This window comes from Petromyzon marinus, chromosome 9 (genome assembly GCF_048934315.1).
Source record: "Petromyzon marinus isolate PM22_M1 ecotype Great Lakes invasive population chromosome 9, UKy_Petmar_22M1.pri1.0, whole genome shotgun sequence".
NCBI classification, from domain to species: Eukaryota; Metazoa; Chordata; class Hyperoartia; order Petromyzontiformes; family Petromyzontidae; genus Petromyzon; species Petromyzon marinus.
Genome location: NC_133675.1, coordinates 13,340,648 through 13,356,256, shown reverse-complemented (window position 1 = coordinate 13,356,256; position 15,609 = coordinate 13,340,648). Strand labels below are relative to the sequence as shown.

Sequence of the window (15,609 nt, the reverse complement as noted above, 5' to 3'; positions counted from 1 at the left end):
CCAATGATGAACCCCCCCCCCCTTCCGGTCCGTGTAAAAAATTGTCTTCCACGAAACTGGCCCCTGGTGCCAAAAAGATTGGGGACCGCTGGTCTACGGTATTCCAACTAACCAATCACGATCAAAATACCACACGAGTTTCTGTAATAAGGGACCCTATTGCTTCAGCCAGTCACCTGAATGGTCTAAAGTAAAGCCTAACGGTTATATATATGATCAGGATAACACGATTCAGCACAGTAGCGTCTGTTGTATGTATGCTTCAACTTCTTTCGCACCGTACGTAGCCGACTGTGCTAAGCTGATGTGCCTCTTGACACGAGTAGGGAATGTTAAAGAAGTGTTAAAATGCTGGATATCGTGAAACTTGTGCATGAATGCGCCTTACAATTGTGTGCTCATGTTGGTTGCAATAAAGACTCTAACACACACAACACGTGTTTAACTAAACAAATAAAAATGGGTTTTAAACTATGCAAATTCAAATTCCCGAAAGAGAGTATATATGTATATTAATTATTGCCTCATTAAGTTGTGAGCTATTTAGCTTTAAGATGTTTTCCTGTTCATGTTTTTGTTTGTTGCAGTTGCACCCGATTCAAGAGCCGAATGGCTCACAGGGCTACACCAAATACATGAAAAATGAAAAAAAGCTCTGCACAGGGTCGTCGTACCTGAACAATCATGAACAGGAATAATTAATTTGTAGTCATTTGATAATAATGATGGGTAATTCTTCAATTTTACAAGTTTGTGCCATAACCGCAGAGTTTTACCAATTATCGAGAATAATTTAAACAGGCCATTTCAAATCAGGCTAGAAGCTGGAGAATTGCAGAACTATTTAAATGTGCCACCTAAGGTACAAATAGATTAACTGCAAAAAAAAAGAATGCTTAGGGTAATGAGTACAGGGGAAATGCTTAATCTATAACATCAAAGCCTTTAGTTGCAACGAATGGAACAATCAAAACATCGATATTTAAACAAACTTTGGCCATCTTTCATTGTCATGTTGATAAAGGTGCTCGTGTTTGCAGGTGGGCGCATCGACTCTGCGGTTCGTTCCACCACCAGGAGGTTGCGAGTGACGTACATACCTGTGCTCCATGCATGCAGCCAGAGGGTTAACGCAAGCTGTTATGGCTCCAATTACAAAGTGCGACCCAACCGTGGGATCTGGGTGAGTCCTAATTGCCTGGACCACATCCACAACATCTGCAAAGCTGTTAAAAGATTACAATAGAAGAGAGTGAGCCATACAATCGTCGTACGTATGCAACGGTGTGTGTGTGTGTACACATATGTATAGAGGGGAGCAGATTATTTAGAAGGTTAAGGATTCCCGCTCACAACCTACACCAGTGACGATTACCTGAACCGGTCCTGGGTCTCCTCTAGGTCCACTCAGCTTCAAATTAGTTACTGGTGCGATGTGTAAACATCGCCATAAGGGAGACGAAGGTGGCCAGGTGTGGTGCTGGCCACCAATCTCCTCGTGTGCCGTCCTAGCCTTCATAGGTGCTGCTCGCACTTGCCCCAACAGTCTGTTAAGACTATATGGGGTATCTTTTAATTTATACAGGGTGATCCAAAAATACATATACTGATTTTGAATGACTCAATTCTTTCCAACAAGCGACAATATTGTGAAACCAATAGCTCCTTACAGATGAGAATGTGAAAAGACGCAATAAGTGTATTGAGATTGGTGGCCGAGAAAAATGTAATGTTGTTTTTTCAAAAAATTTTGCTATTATTTTAGTGGAGTATCTATAAATGGACCACCATGTACACTATACATTTTTTGCTAATGGAAGCAAAGCAGTATATGTAATGCATATTGTCTGAGCTGTGCAAAACATAAGCCAATCTACACCCGTGTTTATGTAGACAGGATATGACCATGCTCATAGCCAAATACTGACCTGGCAGTTCCAAACTATGAGGCAATAACTGAACAACTCCGACCGATATTTTTCATGTTAAACGCACTACGTTAACAAGAGATGTTCCTTTTATTGTTTACGTTTTTTACAAGGCATTATATATTTTATGATCCAACTTTACATTCACCAAACTGCTCCTTAAGAACGTGGCTTAAATGCCGTACGATTTACCATTACAATATAACATACAGTACACACCAAGTGTTGCGTGGACATATATAGAATTAATATAGATTATATATATTATATATATAATTCTAAGCATGTAATTAGGTCCTGCATGCTCTCCCTCACTGCAGAATGGCAATGCAGGAGTGCAGCTCAGATTGCAATTAGCGAATTTTAAAGTACCGCTCATTGCTAATGCAATCTAAAAATACGTATTTACGTTTCATATTAATGTGCAATTCTTACACCAGGTAAGCAAGCCGTGAGAATTGGGGAGAGCAATTAAAATTTGATCATCATCATTAACCATGTTTATCCACTCCTGATGGCCTCCCCACACTCCACCTTGCAATGCCAAAGCCCACACTAATTTAACTAGGCAAGAAATTCTTACACAAAACGATTACGCTACTGCTGAAAGAAGCGATTCTTTGTAAACGCTTCCCCCAACATTAATGCCTCCTGTTTCATATCCCTGTATTTTTTTCAATCAATTCCTGAAATATTTCTGATGATCATTCGTGGATAGGTCGTGAAAAACGTGGCTCTTTTTCAAAACATAATTGTTATGCATTCGTGGCAATGTGCATCTAGGAGCACGGCAGAAAGATTCGTCCTGTAATCGTTTGTGAAACAGAATTCCTTGACCGCCGTGTAACGAGATCGAAATGTGGAACGTGCCATTCATCCTTCAAAGGGATAAACAGGTCGAATGGTTTCAAATCCGGGGCCGCAAGGTGGATGGGGCATCTATAGCAGAGTGCTTGAGAACTGCACACTGGCCACTGGTGTTCTCAGGACTTGTGTGCGAGGTGACATTGTTTTGGAAAAGGGCTTCTGCTAATTCTAATTGTTGACGACAATTCAATAAAAATGTTGAGATAAAAACAAGGAGGAAGCATAAACATTTTGGAGTATTCCTTATGTCAGTGGTTCTTCACCTGGGGTGCATCACGCACCTCCTGGGGGTGCGAGATGCCCTTTCTGGGGGTGCGAGACGTGCCAAATTATTTCGAAGGTAAATCGTCGAAACACAAATTAAGCACGGGCACGTAAGTGCAATCACTTTGTTGCATAAAACCTATGTATTTATTAACATTATAAAAAAAATTACGACTGAGAACCAAAAGGGTGCAACGCTGCGGTAAAGGTTAAGAACCACTTGCCTTATGCCATCGCTGTGACACACGGCTCGGCTCAATTTGGGTGAGGCCATTTTTTCAAATGGCGACCCGGCCAAAACACACGTGGCTGCTGACTTATCACAAACACGCGCCTAGAGCCCACACCAAAAAAAGAACCTTCCAATCCGAATTGCACACAATCATCGTGGTTATAGATTTACGTCAACTTCCTCAACAGTCGCCAATCAACACAATACTTTTATCACAATGCGATTGCATTGCATCTGGTCACAAGTTACCGCGCCCTTTATACATCACGTGGCCCAGGGATTACTCATGGAGCTGCGGTAAAGTACTACACTCAAACCCCTAGTTGCTGGACTTTGCACTTAGCCACACCAAAATTGTCTCATCAAACAAATAGTACATGAATTAAATTTTTGTCAAAATAACAAAATAATTTACACTGTTTAGTTTGGAAAATATGAAAAATATAACGCGTAATAAAATGTAATCCGCATTAGTGTGTATAATATGTAAATAATATAGATACCCATCACCCGAGTGATTGCTTTATGAGGTGCCCATTGCAATGATTATTTATTTGTATTTATCACTACACTTGTTTACCTGCGAGAGCCTCACAGTCTCTTGTTCAGGAGGGTCCTGCAAAGTTTCACAAACAGGGAGCTGCTGTATGTGATCCCCATCGAGTAATTTGCAGGAAGCTTTCGTGACTGCAGTAATCCATACTCTTTAGTTCATTCGGTAAAGTCATGTAGGTAGAAAAATTTAATAAAAAATAATATATCACGACGTTTTGATCGCAACACAAGCCTGAGGACGACCGTTTGTGTTGTGATCAAAACGTCGTGATATATTATTTTTTATTTTTCTACCTACGTGACTTTACCGAAAGAACCAAAGAGTATGGCCACTACCAGTTATATTGTATGTTTTTTTTTATATAGTTATGGACCAGAACCCCGCTGGAAACCCACGCAGAACAGGGAGAGAACATACAAAAAGAGAACATGTCACACTGGACATCTGTGAAAAAGGGCTTCAGTGCTCATCAGATTCCTCCAGCCTCAATAAAAGACTCTGCTTCTGACATACGCCACACAGAAAGAGGCACCCGAGTCACGAATCGAAACCAGGCCCTTTTTTGCCGTGACGCGCGAGTGTGACCAATGACGCGCGAGTATGACCAATGACGCGATAGTGTGACCAATGCGCCATCTTGCCGCAACGAGAGGGTGCAGTGTGTGCGCGCGAACGTCTCCGTGGCATCAGAAGCAGCTATTACCCCGGAGTGAGCATGAGGATGCGCAGCTTCTTCCTGGTGATGAGCGCGTGGCGGGGGCTGCGGTAGAGGTGCGACTGGAGGACTCCGCTCAAGTAGCGCTGCAGCGCCTCAGCGTTCAGCTCCGCGCCGCTCTCCGTAGCGTTGTGGAGCACGGCCCATCTGCACGACAACGTGAGGACGATCGTTGTGAGCTCTGGGAAGAAGCTCGTGGCACGAATGGGTGGGGGGGGGGGGGGGTGGAGGACGGACTTTGGGAATTCTAAAACGACTTAATTATTATTATTTTTTTACCAGGTATGGCTCACTGAGCTATATAGCTCTTTTTCAGAAGTGACCTGGCCACAAATTATATCTCAACGAAGTGACTTATCACGTGGAAATGTAGAGCAGCCAAATACTTTAAACGCATGCCAATTCTTAATGTGGAGGGAAAAACCGGAGGACCCAGAGAAAAATCCACGCGACCACAGGGAGAACACGCGAACTCCAAATATGCAGGTCAGGGTCGGGATAGAATCCAACGACCTCCTGCAACTCAGGCGAGGGAACTAACATCTCGTCAACGCGCCAAAAGCAATTCCATTGGTTTACACTGGCATCATCATCATCAGTAGCCATGATCAACCCACAACCGGATGAATGCCTCCCTAAGCCGTGGTACTCTCTAACGATCATGATGTGATGTTACAATCCACCCAGCACCTGCACGCAAACCGATTTCATTGCTTCATCTGTACAGTGGACGTCCACTCTAGCGCGTTCCCTCCCTTGGCTACTACTCAACATGTTGATACTGCAACGAGCCCATGGCGATTGCCACTTAATCACGTATTCTATTTCGCACAATGAAAACTTGTTTTTACCCGATTTAACCCTCTAGACAAATCAGCGAGGTGTGACGTGAAATTTTTTTGCGTGAACAAAATAACACGTAGAGACACTTAACCATCCAAAAAATGCCCCTTTTGCTAATTCCTGAAGCAGTTGATTTATATATTTAAAAAAAAGACGCATGGACACTTCAAAGCATCCCTTTATTTGTACTTTATATGGCAATGTGAGCTTTCGGCCTTAATTGTATTATTTAGATGAACTTTGCCTGATGCTGTGGTGCACGCTTGTAATAAGATAAATAAGCTAAATGCTCGAGTTGATGGATTGCTTGCAGATGAAAGGGTCTATCTCTACAAAAGAGAATCCTCTTTTGCATAGACAAAGTCGCAACATTCTTACGGTATGCAGCAGCAAAACTTTTTTTTTATGCCGCCTCTGCAAACCCTTACGAATTACATAAAAATTACAACATCCACTTAAGAGTTATTTATTCATCTCATCAGATATATGTATCATGTCATTGTGATTTTAATTATTTGCGGCGGTGACAATGTTTTACAACAAATTATTGAAGCAAACACAAATGTTAGAGATTCGTTGCTCACTTTTCTACTTTGCCATATAACTGTGCATGTATGTGTAGTGACATGGAATGGGTCACTATGGCGTGTAGCACTGGTTGCTGACAGAGAAGGGGATCTGCTGTTGTAGCAGCCCTGTCTGCCGGCAGGTCACGTGATAAGCCAGAGAGATGGAGGTGGGGCAAAGGTGACAGAGGGGGCACGTGGGGTAAAGCCGAGAACCTTCGGGTAGGTTCTAAAAGGGGGCTTGGTGGATAAACGAGAGAACCCGAGCAAGGTTCGCGGCTGTTGTTTGGAGTGGAACCCGTCGTGCGACAGGAGTCTTCGTCACCGTCTTCACCTCCTCGGCGTCGTTGGTCAGGCAGCCTGTTAACTATCCTGACCAGAGTGTAGTTATTCCCTGTGCCAGTGAAGGCTATAATAATTAGAGTGCCTCCTACTATTAGTGTCTCTGAGTGACTCTCTACACATGTATGTACGCATTTTGAACTTCTATCGCATCGTACAGAGGTGCATGGCATACAGAGCGACTGCCCGTAGCCATACAAACATGGAATTTCAACCACTAGCTCAGGGCTGCCAGCGCAAGATGAGTACGGGCAGTCCTCGACTTGCGAACATAATGAGTTTCTGGGTCCCGTTCGTAAATGCGGGTGTTTGTAAGCTCGGGTGTGTTAGAAGTTGAGCACTGCGTGTGTTACCCTTCTCTCATCGACCAGGATGGAGAGGAGACGGTAACCTTCTGGCGTGTTTTCGCGTCACCTTAAACACAACTAATACCGTCAACTAGGCAAAATTGACCTTGTTCATTTGTGCCCAAATATGATCGGTAGAGCTAAATGCCGGAAAAAAAATCCCTTTTTTTAAGGGCAAGAAACCGATCGGACAAGGTCTTTGAGTGTAACCAACTAAATATCGAAGGACTCACAAGATATCAACGTGAGTCATCATGAAGCCCTCTCATGGCCAGCAGACTTTGGCACTGGCATTTATCTTCTGAACGTACAGTATTGCCATGCCGAAAGAATTAGAACTTGACCAGGAAGACACTTGAATTTGTGCTGGAACAATCACACACACTGAAAAAAATCAGTGTGGAGCTAAAGCAATCATAACTATCATTCGCCGCATGCCACGCAGCGCGAGATGCACAGCCAAAGTTGAATGCATAATGCACCCATGCGTAATCATGGTCAGCGGACAGGGGCTGGTGTGCACCCCCCAACACCCCATCAGCAGGTGCATTCTAAAACACAGGGAAGGCTCTACACAACGCAAGGAGACATCATTGCCGACACATGGGCAAATGCTATTCACCGCACGTTGCACTGCACTACCAATGCTTCTTTCCAAAAACATGACTCGCTTTCAAATCCACTGGAGGCTTGTGGAGGCATTGCCGTAATTGATTGTCTTTTCACAGGGGATGCGAACGCTGTAGCAGCCCCGCGTTACAATGAAGCCCTATTTTTGGTTCGCCGTGACATTTTGATTAATTATTTAATTGCACAACAACTACAGGGGGGAAGTGTCACGCTTCATGCGCAGGATACAAACTGTGGATTATTTCACTCCACGATTTTCTATTTATACACACACAAGTATGTTTTGGCTCATTAATCTTAAGCATAGAAAAATGTATCGTATATATTTCAAATTGACTCACTTTACTTCACAGAAAATGCGAACACATCTTTATAAGCTGAACTTTGCATGAATAAATACATTTTTGTTCTGTACAACAACATACTACAGATTGTAATGCCATTTCACATGTGTCAACACAAGCTGTTCATCGCATTCTCTATGGGGGAATGTGATATGCAAATCTCTTTGAAGGATGGAGCACATGGCAGAAGCAATACTTTTCCAGCTGATGCATCTTGGACCCAAATGGGAGTAGATAAGCTACCTTTGAGCCAGCTGTGCTCCGATTGAGCAGCACTACCAACAGCAGAAGGCTCTACGATGGTTTGCAACATTTAAAACACAAGAAAATTTTAAACTCTCTTTGGATGACGACTGTCCACAATGCAAATATATACAACAGCACCTTGAATGTCATTGGTTAATTGGAAAGCGATGCACACGGTGCATTATGCATCGAGAGCCGTAGCAAGATATTGTGACCCCCAGGGGTAGCCATCCCGCCCTTTCTAGGGCACCGTGTACATCGCTTGCCAATTAAACCAATAACATTCAAGGTGTTGTATATGTTATTGCAAGCAGAACTACACTGCAAGTTACATCATCTGAGACCAATTCACCAGGTTCAACAACCTGTCAGTATAGCACAAACCAGGTGACTGCACATGTTACGGTTATTATTGGAACACTTAAACATTACTAACAAAACAAATCAAATGGAACAGCATTTTAGTTTCCCTGGAAGATGTTTTAAAAATGCTTATCTTACATATGTATGTTGAACATCTTTCGCACCGTACGTAGCCAACCGTGTTAATCGGAGGAGTAGGGGACGGACAACAAACTAAACAGGAAAAGCAGTTCTAAAAAAAGAGTTTTCAAACTACATTTACAAGTGCATAGCTTCAGTGGCTTCCTAATATCGGAGGGAAGAGCATTCCAGATAGCTGCAGAAGCGCATCTGAAAGCGCTCGACGCAGTGACCGTCTTTGTTCGGAAACCGTAAGAGAAACTATTTAAACTGCATTTGGTGTTGAATTGGCATGAAACGTCGGGTGTAGGTGTACATGTGGCTGCTTGTACCTATCATGCTCCTTGCTGAGGTTGACGAGAGTAGCACAGAGGCGCTCCCGATGGCTGCCGGGCAGGCCTGTGATGATTGTGATCACCATCTAAGAGGAGACGCCACTCAACGCATAAGACGGTCCACTCTTCAAAATGCATTCATTCATCACATCTCTGGGTTCCACCTTAAAACCACTTCCCATGATGAAACTACGTGCCATCCAATTATGAGCTCCCGAGTTAGAATTTATGTACACAATCAGAATGTACAGGGCAAAGCATGTGGGTTGAAAGTGAGCTCTCGTTTCACGCAGTACTCTTAAATATAAAGTCGCATTTGGATGCTTGTGAATAAATGGAAACAACAAAATACTAAAATAAGTAAAAATAACTTTTAATCATTAATGTGTGACGTATTTGAAGGACTCAGTCATGTTGTTCTAGTTATCCTTTAGCTTTTGTACATGCATTGTGTTTCAATGAAATGCTTCAAATTCAAAAGACTAACCTTCCCACGGAGGTCTTCGTTGGCTTGATTTTCATTCTCCGATGGATTTATCAGCAATTTGAAATGGCTGGACAGGATGGGGTCCATCAGCACACTGCTAACTTCAAAGTGCTTGAGGAACCTTTGCACAAAAGCACACGCGTAAGAACATTCACACAATGGGCCATGCAAACGTAACCCAAGGCCTTGCAGGATAACTACTCAAATGTCGCGCTTATGTTTAATAGCTCCACAGTTCTGATTATTTTCCCGTATTTTGAAGAATTACTGAGCAATGAGACTGAACTATATAGCAGTTTAAAGGTTTGTGAACATTTGCACATTCACAATTTTGAAAACATTTAATATTAATTGCTAAACCATAAGAACACTGCACATTATGAGTACATCAACGTTCTGACCTGCCCCTACCGGACATCTGTGAAAAGAGCGTTATCGCTCATCGGATTCCTCCAGTATAAATAATTATTCTGATTTTGATTCTGAGCAACTAAATTGACTTTCCAGACCAGATCATTCGGTGCTGTTATGGATGCAAAAAATACAATTGTAATAGAGGTTAAGGACAGAAGGTGGCCGAGTGGTTCAAGGGCTCAAGAGCGTGGAGGTGATGGCACTGCTGGAAAGAATCTGAGGCTTGAATGCAGGTAGCCATTCACGATTGAACCGGGTTCTCAAGTTAGCGAGCTCGTAATCAGAATTCCGCTGGGATTACATGCAACAAACTATACTTGCAGAGAATTAAAACGTGGCCCACGAGTGTGCATTGTCTATTGCATGTGACGTTAGTTCTGCAATGCGATCTTCCATTGGCATTCTATGAGCTGGGGGTGAAGCACTGCTTCAAGCTGCGAGAATTCAAAATGGAAACCTTTATCCAATGACAACACTGATAGCATCATTCGAACATAACTGGAAGAAAAGGCAAACAAATTGAGAGACGTTAAGGATAGGAGGTATGAAACGAATCTTTGCCGTACTTTTCAAAATGAGGCAATGACGTGTATATCGATGGCCGACCAGTCCCCACTGAGTCCACGCACGTGGAGGCACGCTTTGTCTCCAGGGCAGTATACCTGGACAATATGAGCAGGTATAAATTACACACTTCTGCCGAGATCACCCGTACCCTCAACCAGGTCCCTCGTGCAATCAATATTTCATTCCCGTCTCTTGCGTTCTCACGTAGTGAAATAAATCTTGAAACTTGTATTGTTAAAAAAAAGATAACTGTAGAGTTCGCCGGCAGACAATTCATCATGTAAGGACAACAACCACTTCCCCATGAGGACATTTTTACATTGCCTATTCATAAAAATTACATTAGTTATATATCGGTTTTAATTTTTAAACAGCCCATGTACACACAGACACATCCATCAACGGGGACTTCAAAACATTTAAGGTTTTGTAGCGAGCTCAAGTTTTCTTCACGGTGTCATTGCTAACAAAAGGGTCTATCAGCATTGAGCTTTCAGTAAAAAAACACAATCATCAATTTTATCACTGACCCAAGTTCCATTCCATTTCCTAACTGTGACCAAACTGTAAACATACAAGGCAAATCTGATAAGAAGACCCACCAGCTTAGACAATTTGCATATAAGTGGTAACGTGTGATCTTACTGAACTTCACTTTCATGTTCTAAATCAAAAACTGTCACTTCACCATACGAACCACCAAGAATGTGACAAACACAGCCTGAACTGAGGGTAACAACAACAAAATAAAAAGCATGCATATGGATGGATTCTGTAACGCTTTGCCTAAGTTATTGGCGATAACAACGATACGTACAAGCCACACAACAAGATGACGTCGCCACAAGTATTGACGTCAACCCGCACGTAATAATATCAATACCCTAACCGGTAAAGCCAACACCCTTACCAGCAAAGCCAACGCCCTTACCAGCAAAGCCAACGCCCTTACTAGCAAAGCCAACGCCCTTACCAGCAAAGCCAACGCCCTTACCAGCAAAGCCAACGCCCTTACCAGCAAAGCCAACGCCCTTACTAGCAAAGCCAACACCCTTACTAGCAAAGCCAACGCCCTTACTAGCAAAGCCAACGCCCTTACTAGCAAAGCCAACGCCCTTACTAGCAAAGCCAACGCCCTTACCAGCAAAGCCAACGCCCTTACCAGCAAAGCCAACGCCCTTACCAGCAAAGCCAACGCCCTTACCAGCAAAGCCAACACCCTTACTAGCAAAGCCAACGCCCTTACTAGCAAAGCCAACGCCCTTACCAGCAAAGCCAACGCCCTTACCAGCAAAGCCAACGCCCTTACCAGCAAAGCCAACGCCCTTACCAGCAAAGCCAACGCCCTTACCAGCAAAGCCAACACCCTTACCAGCAAAGCCAACGCCCTTACCAGCAAAGCCAACGCCCTTACCAGCAAAGCCAACGCCCTTACTAGCAAAGCCAACGCCCTTACTAGCAAAGCCAACGCCCTTACCAGCAAAGCCAACGCCCTTACCAGCAAAGCCAACGCCCTTACCAGCAAAGCCAACGCCCTTACCAGCAAAGCCAACACCCTTACCAGCAAAGCTAATCCTTTTCGCGCTGCTTTTTATGACGACGTTTAAGGTAACCCTTTGATCAATTTGTTCGTTTTTTATAGGATAAGTCTCGAACAACAACAGCACTTTACACTAAAAATGTTGCCTATATTGGATCTTCTTTGCACGAGTTATCACGACCATAGTTGGAGAGCATTAGACACCCTCCCAAACATGAGGAGAAATTGTAACTGGGGGCGTTTTTAACAACGTGAAATCATGTACGCGTTCCGCCGCACTAAACACAAACATTTACTGTTGCGCACTCACTTAAAACCCCCTTGAAAAAACTCCCATAAAAAAACTGACTGCTGGCTTTGTTGCAAAACAATGTAAGGTATTGATGCCATGAGCTTGTTTGTATTTTATTAAAACGCAGCATATTTGGCAGTGCAGGTAGACCGGCGTGACATTAAGTGGTTTACTATGCAATTCCTCTCAAACATTTTTTTTTCATGAAAGAAAAAGGGTACGCAAAGGTGATGTTTAATGACGACTTACAGCTGGGCGTGCTCCGAGAGCTCTTGCTGGCTGATCATTTTCAGCGCCACACCAAACTCTTCTGCCCGATTTCGCCAAGATGATAGCACCTTTACACATCATACACACAACACACAACGCCTCCATTAACACTGCGTTTATCACCTTCCAACTGGAACATTCCATCCCATTTGTTCAATTGCGTTTCATTGCTGCATATTCACCACGCGCAGAAAACGCCCAGATCAAACCCGCAATCAATTCGTTTATTACAATTTACGAGCTGATTAAAACTATCACGTAACCTTGCAACAGTGTTTGAATTGGGATGATTAATCTCAAGTACATTTGGTCCCATCCGATTCAATGTCTTTTTGTACGAGTTTATTAGCTTTGCATGCAAATTAAATTGCACCATTTAGGTTTACAGACAAATTACAACTGCCGTCACTTAAAGACAAATACTTTATGTGCGTCAATGATTAGCTCTTACTGCTGCTGTTTGACGTCATTTGTGATTCATCAAACAAAGCACTGGGCTGTATAGCCATTCCTACAGTCTCTAAAGTGCAATAAAACTTCATAAAAACGAATGAACTTATCAAGGTAAGCCTCGCAAACGATAACGAAGGTGTATCTTAAGCAATAGAAACGCGCCACGCGAATGAAGCTGCGTACAAAACGCCACTGCAATATCACTCGATGATTCTCCTTCATAAAATGTATGTTGACTAATGTAAAACCAAGTCATAATAAAACTAGCAGAGGACGCTTCACTGTTAGAATAACCTGAAGCTCTTTCAATAGGATACTGCTCTACAGGCTACTGCCCTTGGTCGCCAGCCAGTGACGCAAACACGGGAGTTTTAGACATACATACATATATACACACACACACACCTCTCTGTAGAATGTCTTGTAGGCTGTTGACTTGGGCATAAGGCCAAAGGCCAAGCTGAATGTGGAGCCCGACAGGTGGAAGGGCAGAAACGGCAGCAGTGACCTCTTGTACTCAATCACCACCATGGCCACCACACTGCAGGAATCCTGCGGCGATTGTGCACACGCCGATAACAACCAGAGTTAAAGAGTACACTTCATCAGGTTACCCAAAACGAGGATGCCGATATAATTTTGTACCGAGCACGCCTCGCGCTACGTTAACGTTCAATGTAATAGCCGCACGAATATTCGTGTGTGTGTTGGGGGGGGGGGGAGAGAAAAAAAAACCCCTCGTTATTTTCAGAGAATGCCATTCGTTGAGGAGTCATCGTGCCCCCACGGTATACCACAGACTTAGCAATCAGTGACCTCGACATCGTCTTGACCCCTTGTAAATGTGTCGTCAAGGGATATGCGCAACAACTCCAAACAAGATTTTGATTTAAAGCTTTGGTGACTGCAGTAATTCATATTCTTAGTTCTTTCGGTAAAGTCACGTTGAAGGGAAACAACAAAATAATAAAATATATATTAATAAAATATATATTTTGTTGTTTCCCTTCAACGTGACTTTACCGAAAGAACTAAGAATATGAACTGCAGAAAGGTTTTTTTTTCCTTCTATGCAGGTGGCAATTTAATTAATCGTGAAACGTACGACCTGGATATCCATCAAGGTAACAAAGCAACTCTTGTTGGGTGCTATGAAGGGCCACTGCCCGGGATGTCGACCAGTATTTAATTTTGTTAGTTTTAAGGCACTGCTATTGATCAATGTGTTGATTTATAATTATTTTAAGCACTCGTGGGTTAAAAAGAGCCAGTCGTTTGTGAATGGGGCAGATGGAGTTTTACAAGGGAAGGCAAATGAAACTAAATTTCATTGGCACCGTCTAGTATGTAAAAAGGTTACCGGTTAGTTTAAGATAAATTAGATGTGGTGCTTACTCCATCGTAGAACTTGATAGCCGTCATGTGGCTCATGGGAAGAATCACACTGCCATACTTGCGGTGCACAAACAGAATCCCACTGGACAACAGGGTCAGTTTGCCTGCAACAACAAAGTGCAGCATTTATAAACGGATTATGCTCAGTTAACGACAGCAACCAACACAAATCTCATCCTTTTCAGCGAATGACACTATAGGACTTTATATTCGAAAACAGACCAAGAACATGTTTCACCCTTCACTGCAATTTGTATTGTCGCGATAAGTACCGATGGGTATCATGACTGCACCTTTGGCAGTGTGTATATACAGTGAGACTTTGTTATCCGTGACCCGATTATCCGTGAATTTGTTTAATCAAGGGTCAGAAAACCTGGTTCTCTATTCAAAATATCCGGGGGGCATGGCAATTTCAAAGATGCATGGTCCAGACCACGGTTGAATGGAGTTATTCAGAAAATACTTCCAATTATCCGGGGTCGGGACCACAGATAAATTTAGTTGTGGAAAATTCTTCCAAATATCTGGGGTTATCCGGGGTAAAGTGGGTGAGCAGACCCTAGGACTGACTCCTACAACCAAATCACAAGTATGGGTGAAAATGCCGATGCAGTGCTTTCTGCACTTAGGGGTGGTCTCTTCTAACGCAATGGTAAGCAAGTTCCCTTCCCATACCCACGTCACGTCAGGAGAGGTCCCGCAGGACTGGCGATTGCGGGGACGAACGCCTGATGGTCGCGACCTCATTCTGTGGTGTAAACGTGATATCACAAAATGCCCTCGAGGCTCCCCACGCCCTTGCCTGCTGGCCACGCCCCATTCGATGACATTTCTGTCCATCCACCCCCCATTAAGCACAGATAAACAGAGTTTGATTGCATAAGTGGAGCGTAAAACATGCCACGCCTATACACAAAACACAACAATTCAAGAAATCAGCGTAGATCTACATGGACATATATCTACATCTAAATCTACCGTGACATGGGGGAATGAAACAAACAATAAAATGTCACAGAAGAAAGCTATGAGACTCCTCACGGAATGCAGTAACGTCACGTGGTTATGTAATGCTGGTGTCGGGCGGCAATGACGTGAGTGGCTCTTTGTACCTTCCTCGGGGTTGCTGAAAGGGCTGCTGCAATGGATGTAAGCCAGATCCGGGCCAGCAATCCGCTTTCCAAGCAGCCCGCATCCGTCACCCTTCAATCAGTGTTTATTAAACAACAACTATCACATGCCAAGCAATATAAATACAACCAATTACAACGACACAGCACAAATCCAAACACTTTGTGACAAACAGCTCTCTTTTAAAATAAGCGTACATAAATATTCTCCTGGATGATGAACCAAATACCTACGAAGGCCACCACAGCACACAAGGCGGTGGCCAACACCACGCCCGGCCGCCTTTGTCTCCCCAGTGCTAATGTATACACACCGCACCAGACACTCATTTTAGGCTGGGTGGATCTAGGGGAGGCCCA

General features: G+C 43.4%; 1 protein-coding gene across 3 annotated transcripts in view; it reads right to left on the bottom strand.

The window, feature by feature from the left end:
* DNAAF9 (dynein axonemal assembly factor 9) overlaps positions 1-15,609 on the bottom strand; it is a 70,622-nt gene that overhangs the window by 17,877 nt on the left and 37,136 nt on the right. For all 3 annotated transcript variants that reach the window (XM_076065922.1, XM_032950368.2, XM_032950369.2), the window contains exons 20-28: positions 15,232-15,322; positions 14,117-14,220; positions 13,127-13,273; positions 12,248-12,336; positions 10,166-10,261; positions 9,186-9,306; positions 8,696-8,784; positions 4,551-4,709; positions 1,101-1,226 (exon numbers count right to left, since the gene is read on the bottom strand). In XM_076065922.1, the coding sequence (XP_075922037.1) occupies positions 1,101-1,226; positions 4,551-4,709; positions 8,696-8,784; positions 9,186-9,306; positions 10,166-10,261; positions 12,248-12,336; positions 13,127-13,273; positions 14,117-14,220; positions 15,232-15,322 (1,022 nt within the window). The remainder of the gene's footprint in view (positions 1-1,100; positions 1,227-4,550; positions 4,710-8,695; positions 8,785-9,185; positions 9,307-10,165; positions 10,262-12,247; positions 12,337-13,126; positions 13,274-14,116; positions 14,221-15,231; positions 15,323-15,609) is intronic.